The 7577-nt window shown below is 60.1% G+C and overlaps 1 protein-coding gene across 4 annotated transcripts in view; it reads right to left on the bottom strand.

Moving 5' to 3' along the window:
- CCM2 (CCM2 scaffold protein) overlaps positions 1-7577 on the bottom strand; it is a 46046-nt gene that overhangs the window by 13091 nt on the left and 25378 nt on the right. For 2 of the 4 annotated variants that reach the window (XM_035026447.1, XM_035026448.1), the window contains one exon: positions 7196-7369. The exons of the other annotated variants lie outside the window; for them this stretch is intronic. In XM_035026447.1, coding sequence (XP_034882338.1) covers positions 7196-7369 — 174 coding nt within the window. The remainder of the gene's footprint in view (positions 1-7195; positions 7370-7577) is intronic. 4 annotated transcript variants of the gene reach the window in all.

Genomic DNA, 7577 nt, shown 5'->3' with positions numbered 1-7577 from the left:
AGCCTGCTTCTCCCTCTCCCACTCCCCCTGCTTGTGTTCCCTCTCTCACTGTGTCTCTCTCTGTCAAATAAATAAAGAAATAATCTTAAAAAAAAAAAAAAAAACTGAAAAATAAAATCACTGTATGACCCAGCAATTCCACTTCCGGGTAGACACCTAAAAAAACTGAAAGCAGGATCTCAAAGAAATCACCCACACTCACAGCAGTGTCATTCCTGATAACCAGAACACCGAGGCAACCCGGTGTCCGTCGACGGCTGAGGGGCAAAACCAACTGTGGTCCATCCACACGGTGGAACGTGACTCAGCCTTCGAACGGGAAGGGAACCCTGCGGTGTGCCACGGCAGGGATGGACCTTGAGACATTACACAAGTGAAATAAGCCTGTCGCAAAAAGACAAATACTGTGTGGTTCCACTTATACAAGGTGAGTAGGGGGTTTATGTTGTTTTTTTTATTGTTGTTGTTTTATTTTTGTGGAAGCACTTGTTATTTAGAACTGCCAAAGTATATGTTCAGCAGTGTGTCCAGGTTTAAAGGTGTAAATGGGACAAAAGAAATTGTGAAAGGAAGTGTAGTTGACTGAACACTACAATTGTAATAAGTCTTCCACTTTTTATAGGATTTTTGAGCACATAATTATGCAAATATTTTAATGTTTATTAATGTTTACAGTAGAATTGTGAATAAGCTTTCAGTGGACTATCTCCACCCTTGACAAAAATATTTTGTCTTTTTCCTATGTAATTTCAGAGTGCTCAGACTCCCGCAAGAGTGGCGGCTGGCAGGGGCTGTGGGAGGGGGAGTTTTTGTGTTGGGAGAGCTTCGGGTTTACGAGGGGAAGAGACACGGACAGAGGCGGATGGTGGTGACGCCTACCCAACAGCACGAATGTACTTAATGCTCCAAACTGTGCACTTAAAGACGGTGAAGATGGGAAACTTTGTTCCATGTATTGTCACAAGGAAGCAAGGGGCACCTGGCTGGCTCAGGTGGCTGAGACTCCGACTCGATCTCAGCTCAGGTCTTGATCTCAGGGTCACGAGTTCAAGCCCCACGCTGGGCTCCACGCTGGGCGTGGACCTACCTAACGACGACAGTAAAGCAAAAGCAGAGACTGAACAGACACTCGTGCCCCCACGGTCACAGGAGCATGTTCACAATAGTCAAAACTACGGAACCAGCGCCACGTCAGTGATGGACGAACGGGTCAGTGAAACGGGAGTGTGTATACACCAGAGTCGTGCTCAGTGTTAAAAAGAAAGTTCCAGCACCTGCTGCAACACGGCCACACCAGGTGGACATGAAGCTGAGTGGAAAGAGCCGGTCACAGAAGGACACACTGTGTGACTCCGCGTGCACGAGGTCCCCAGAGCGGTCAGATCCACAGGGAGAGCAGAGTGGGCGGCGCCAGGGGACGGCACGGGGGGCTGGGGTCTCAAGGGGACAGAGCTTCCGTTCGGGGACATGAGAACCTTCTAGACCCGGACGGTGGAGGCCGCACAGCAATGTGAGTGTGCTCAATGCCACGGAACCTCACACTTAAACGTGGTCAAAATGGGTTAAAATGACAAATTTTGTCGTGTATATATATATGTATTTTAAATATTTTATTTATCCATTTGACAGAGTGACAGCAGACGAGCAGGGCGAGCAGCAGAGGCAGAGGGAGAAGCAGACTCCCCGCCGGTCAGGGAGCCCGATGCAGGTCATGACCTGAGCTGAAGCCACCGAGGGGCCCCTGTCGTGTATATTTTGCCGCAATAAAAAAGCATCTTATTAGCTTTCCTCAATAAGTTCATTTGCTCACAACTCTTTGAATCCTAGGCAGCACGCTCCTGTCTGTGAAGGGTGCTTGGCGGCAAGGACAGTGCCCGGTGCGCATGCGCAGGACTGCCCGGGGACTGCCCCCGCCCGCGGCCTGGGTGGGGGGTGATGTCACCCGTCTCCTCCTTATCTCTTAGCGCCACCGTGCTGCAGGCCCAGCTAGCACATCTCCGGAGAGGATCCTACTTGCTTCATGGGAAGGCGAGCCGCCATTCATTTGAGATTTGCTTCACAGTAACATGATTCTTGGTAAAACATTTTCACTGCAGCTGTCATCCTTGTTCCAATTCCAGATGGGACAAGGTGTGCCTGCTGGACAGGGCTTACCATTCCTGTCCCATCGTCCTGCAAGGTGCCCTAATGGACGCCCGCACCCCTTCGAGGTCAGCAGCGGCTGGCCCACACCCAGCGTGGGGGAAACGGCGTGGGGCGCCGGGCCGAGCAACGGATCCCAGCACGTCAAGGGCACGGCTACAGGGGGAGAACGTGACAAAGCGTGAGAGGCCCCGAGGGGACGCGTGACTAGCAGTCACATCTGTGCCGACGGCCCCGGCATCGGCGAGGTGGGAGATGAGACAGCCAGACCGTCTCAGGCACCACCCACCCCGCTGCCCTCCCACCGCCTTACGGGGACCACAGCCGGCGCGGAGGCCTGCTGGCGAGCTCATGCTCCAGCTCCAGACACAGGAAGTGCTTCCAAAAACCACTGCTGACGGGACACAACAGAAGTCCGTTTTTATACTGACCCCAAGGTGGCCCCCGACAACGTCCACCCACCACTGGCCTCGGTCGGCAAGATCCCCGCAGCAGAGCGGGGCCTGACGGAAGGAAGGGCAGGATTTTCACACGGGGTCGGGGACACCAGGGCGGGTGCACGACTTCTCAACACGCCAGGCCTGCCCAAGTGGCCCAGCCCCACTTGCTAGGCGACAGACCACACACACACACACACCGTGGCAAACTGTGGGAGAAGGCTTGGAGAGGCTCAGAGGTGGGCCCACCCGTGTAAGACGGGGAACCCCACGCCGCTGCTCCCCCTGCTCCCTGGGAGGGCCGGGAAGACACCCTGCTCTGGAGGACAAGCAGCGCCGAGAAGGTGCAGCTGATGGCAGGAGACGCTCACAGAACTGGGAGCGAGCAGACAACAGGACCCGGGGAGCAGCGCCAGGCAGTTGGCAGGAGCCGCAGGAGCGGCCGCGGAGGGGCAGTGGGTGTGGCCTGCGGGGGCCACGGAGCCCCCGGGAGCCACCTACTGCACACACGAGGACGCCGCCCAGCGCACGGCTCGGGCATAAAGGATCGATCCCTGACACAGGTCCCAGCCGCAGAAACGTGGCTGAAGGAGAGACGGAGCCCCAGGAGAAGGCACCTGCAGTGCCCGGGCAGACACGCTGCAGAGATGCCCCCAGAGCCCCTGGAGGGAGGCCTGGAGACGGTGCCAGCACCCTGGGACCTGGACGGCCCACGAGGTCCTGCCGGGGCGGGGGCGTAGGGGCCAGGCCCAGATGCGCGCACGGCGCGTCCTCGGCAGCCAGACCCACGTCCCCCACATAACAGGAGCAGGCGTGCTTAGCGGCCTCCAGAATGCGGGACCTACTGCCGTACGAAAGGCCGCGTGGCAGCCCCTGAAACTCATCCCGCTGCTGCCCCGGCCACGGTTCCGAAGCAGGAACAGCGTCACTGCCAGTGGCCACAGCAGAGATGCGAGCTGCCCTCCAACACCCGCGTGGCGCGGGGACGGCGGGCTCCACCTCATGCCCAGCCTAGCTCTGCAGAACTGGTGGGCCGTGGCCGTGGCCTGCGTGAGGGAGCTAGAAAGACTCTTTGTGAGAGAAGGTGAGCTCACGGGACAAACACATTCCTCTCCAAAGCCGCCAGGAGCCACTCCCATCCACCCTCCGGGATGGAGCAAAGCACAGTCACGGTCCTACCCCAGAGCCGCGGGACCCCCGTAGAGACGCACGAGGCCCTCCCCGTTAGCTCAGTCTACGCGCAGCTGATGGAAGGCGGAGGCCGAGCCGGGCTCACCTAGCTGGCAACAGGCCAATGCACACAGCCCGTCCCAGGGGCACACTCTGCGGTCCCCAAAAGGCGCCGTCCTCGAGGGGGCCAACCAGGCTCGGGTGGCTGGTCAGCCCTGCGGAGGGAAACGCTCTTTCCTGGTGAGGACGGATGCAAACTCCAGGAAGGGGTTCGCCTGTCCTGCCCGCAGCGTCTCGGCCAGCTCCAGTCCATCCCAAGTGAATCTTTGCACATACGGGTGTGGAGCGTGGGCTGAGGGTCACGTTTCCTCTGCAGTGTCCAGCACCGTGCTGAGACAGTCCTGCCCCTGTCAACGCTGCGTCTGCACCTTCGTCGAAATCCAGCAGGGCATGTCAGTGTGGGTCCGTCTGCCGATACCGCGTGAGAGCAGACGGCCTGGCTCCTCTCGCTTCCTCTCCAGCGATTCTGCTCCTTCTCCCTTTCCATATACATTTTAGAGTCATCTTCGGATCTACAGGAAACTCGCTGGGATTTTGATAAGGATTGCATCGAGCGGCGCGTGGGTCTGGGGATACGTCACACACTGACCTGGTTGAGTCCCCCACATGCAGATCTGTGCTTCCCTGCGCCCCTACTATGTGCTCGGGAAATCCCATACACGTCTGGTTCCATTTGTACCTGTCTTTCTGTTTCTGAAGTAACTGTAAATTTCATTTTTAATTTTGGTGCCCACTTTGGGCACGTATCGTGGCTCATACACACATCCTGTTTTCCTGAGTTTTTTCATCATGAATGGGTGCTGGATGTTTTTCCTGCATCAACTGATAGGACCCCTTGAGATTTCTACCTCGGCCTGTCGATGTGATGGCTTCCCTCTTGGGATCCCGAGCCAGCCCCACGCCCCTTCAGAGTAAGTCGCCCCTTCTCTTTCCAGGAGAGACTGTAGCCCTGGCGTCCATTCCCTGGACACGGGAGGGAATCTTCCAGCGAGAGCAGGCGGGCCTGGAGATCCAAACGAGAGCCTGAGTGTCCTTAGTAGTCACAGAGTGATCCAAGCCAGCTGTGCCGGCCCTCCGGACATGATGGGGCGGGGGGGGACTCCTGGGGAGCTGGTGCGAGTGCTAGCCGGCCCTACGGAGGCCGGCACCCCCTTCTGCCTGTGGATGAAGCGCTCTCCTCACCGTTCTCCAGACCTCCCGGCTCTGCTCTTGACAAGTTTCACGGTGACGCATCGGTGTGAACTGCTCCGGGTTCGCCCTGCTTGCGGTACACTCCGCTTCTTAAATCGCTACGTTTGTCTTTTGCCAAATGAGTGACATCTCGGACACGACTCCCTGGAACAGTTTCTCGGCCCCTCCGGCCAGGACTCTGACGACGCAAGAGCTGGAAAGCGCTCTCTGGTCCCACGGCTGCCGCCAAGGGGGCTCCTCTGTCCCGCGGGTCATGGCGGGCATTCTGGCTCCCCTGGGACCCCACGGACACCCCAGTCCCACCCGGGTTCATAGGGGAGAAAGTCCCTGCTCCCGGCCTGGCCTCCTCCGGGGTGGGCGCTGGCCGCCGCTCGGCCTTGGCTGGCACCCCTTTGCTGGTCTTTTGTCCAGACGGAGTGGCTTTCATTGGGGTCTGTCCACACCTGTCTGTGCTTCTGGGTTGCCGGCCTCTTCGACTCCACGCCTGGGATACATGAGGACAGAGAGAAGTTGGGGGCCTCAGCTGGGGCCTCAGCTGGGGCCCCCAGGTCCCTGTGGGTCTGCCTTGCGTCCGCCTTGCAGAGGAGCTCGAGGTCGCTGCACGCGCCACATCCAGGATTGTAGCTGTACCAAGAAGGAGGCCCAGGGGGAGGCACATACACGCACCCCACCTTCTGGAAGCAGAAATCCCCAACTTTTACCTTGCGGGGTTTCATAGGGGCCACCTTCTCCCGCACCTGCCCTGTCCTCAGGCACGGCTCTGACTCTCCCCGGTTCTTCCCCAGCCCCTACCCAAACGCATAAAAAACATCCTGCCCCCTCTCCCACAGGCACTCGGGCCCAGTCCCGAGTCTCGCCAGGGCCTGGGCTCTTCCGCCCGGCCCGGAATCCTCCCGGCTCCTTTCTGGGTGGAACCCTGGCCCTGGACCCACGTCTCCGCCTTCGTGGTGTGTCCCATGCCGTGAGGCAGCATGTCCTCTGGTGGCTCCCTCAGGACAGGGTCGGCCTGGTCACCGTGGCGGGACCCCTTCATCCTGCGAGGTCACGCTCTGCAACAGGTCCCGCATCACCACCCGGAGGCCGCCTCTCCTCCTCCACCCCTGCGGGGCCTCCGGGGTCGACCCTACAATCTCCTTTTGCTCTTTCTGTCTCCCGCTAATTCCCTCTCTCTTCACCTTCCGGTCGTTCTTTCTGGGTGCCTTTCCTGACTTTCGTTCAACCCCTGTAATGAACACTTTAAGACACACACGGACGTACCTCTCGTTCCAAAAGCCCCGTCTGCAGCTCTTTATTTAGAAGTGGAGCCTGTTACCTCAGAGTTCACGGTGCTTGCTCTTACCTCTCCGAGGACGTTACATTCACACACACCCCGTTTCCTGCATGGCTGTGGCCACATTCACACTTGCCTCTCGTGTTTGCCGTGGGCTCTATGTCCTTGGACGTGTATGAATCCGCGCTGCCCCCGACAGAAGTGTCACCGGCCGCAGCTGCGCTCGGGCTGGGGGGCGGTAACCCCGGCTTCCCCCTGAAGGCACCCTGGGGATCGCGTGTGGGCAGGCGAACGTTCTGGAGGCTCGGCAGGGAGAGGGGCGGGGGACTCTCCACTCCGTACACGGGCTTCATGTGGTCTTCACTTGGGGTCGCTCCAACCCTCCTCTGTGCCAAGTGTCCCCATGCCTGAGCCTCCCCAGTCCCCCGTCTCTGCCAGGGACACCACCCACCTCCCCCGTCACCTGATGGCCAGGCGAGAGCAGAAACCCCTCCAAGGACACCAACCACCCCACACCCTCCCCGGCCCTCTGAGAGCCCTCGGTCCAGCTGGCTCCGTGAACTCCGCTCCCCCACCTTCCCCGGCGCCCCCTCCAAGCGCAGGCACCACGCTCCTGACGGACCACCCCCCCCCCACCTCGAGGCCGCAGCCCCTCGCCCTGGCTCCTTTTCACCAGGGGGCCGTGTGGGGGGCCGCGTGCGCCACGCTTACCCGCAGGTGCCCGCGCACAGGACTGGACAGGGTTTGGGAGACCCGCGCCCTCGGCCGTGACCACAACACGCGGAAGACAACACGCGCCCGCCCTCGAGAGAAAGGAGGCGGCCGCTCCCACGGAAAGGGCTGGAAATGGGGCCAGCAGACAGGCGCGCGGAGCGTGAGCGGTCACCCGCCCCAGCAGACAGGCGCCTCGGGCGGCCGGACTTACCTTCACCTCCTTCTCGATGTAGTCGCTCAGCAGTCTGTCGGGCTCCACGCGTTCCGGCAGGGACAGCGCCACAGTGTGCAGAGGGCGCCGCTCTGTCACCTTCTCATGCGCTTTCTTATCTCTACTCTTTTCACCTTTTAGGAATACTCGTTTAAACGGAGACACAATTCCAGGCTGCAGGCAGAAACGGCAAGGGTTGGAGGTCGTTATTCACGAAGGCTCCGTGGGCCCCACGGCGCACCAGCCAAAGCGGCCGAGCCACCACCACGGTCCCCATGCAAAGGGGCTGCGCGCGCGGCCGGGAGGACGGCACCGGGAACGCCGCTGGGGCTGGGGGAGGGGCCGGGGGAGGGGCCGGGGGAGGGGCCGGGGGAGGGGCCGG

The sequence above is a fragment of the Mirounga leonina genome, unplaced genomic scaffold, assembly GCF_011800145.1.
Source record: "Mirounga leonina isolate KUSES-001 unplaced genomic scaffold, KU_Mleo_1.0 Mir_199, whole genome shotgun sequence".
NCBI classification, from domain to species: domain Eukaryota; kingdom Metazoa; phylum Chordata; class Mammalia; order Carnivora; family Phocidae; genus Mirounga; species Mirounga leonina.
The sequence above is the reverse complement of the archived record's forward strand: the minus strand, read 5'-3'. Positions and strand labels throughout refer to the sequence as shown.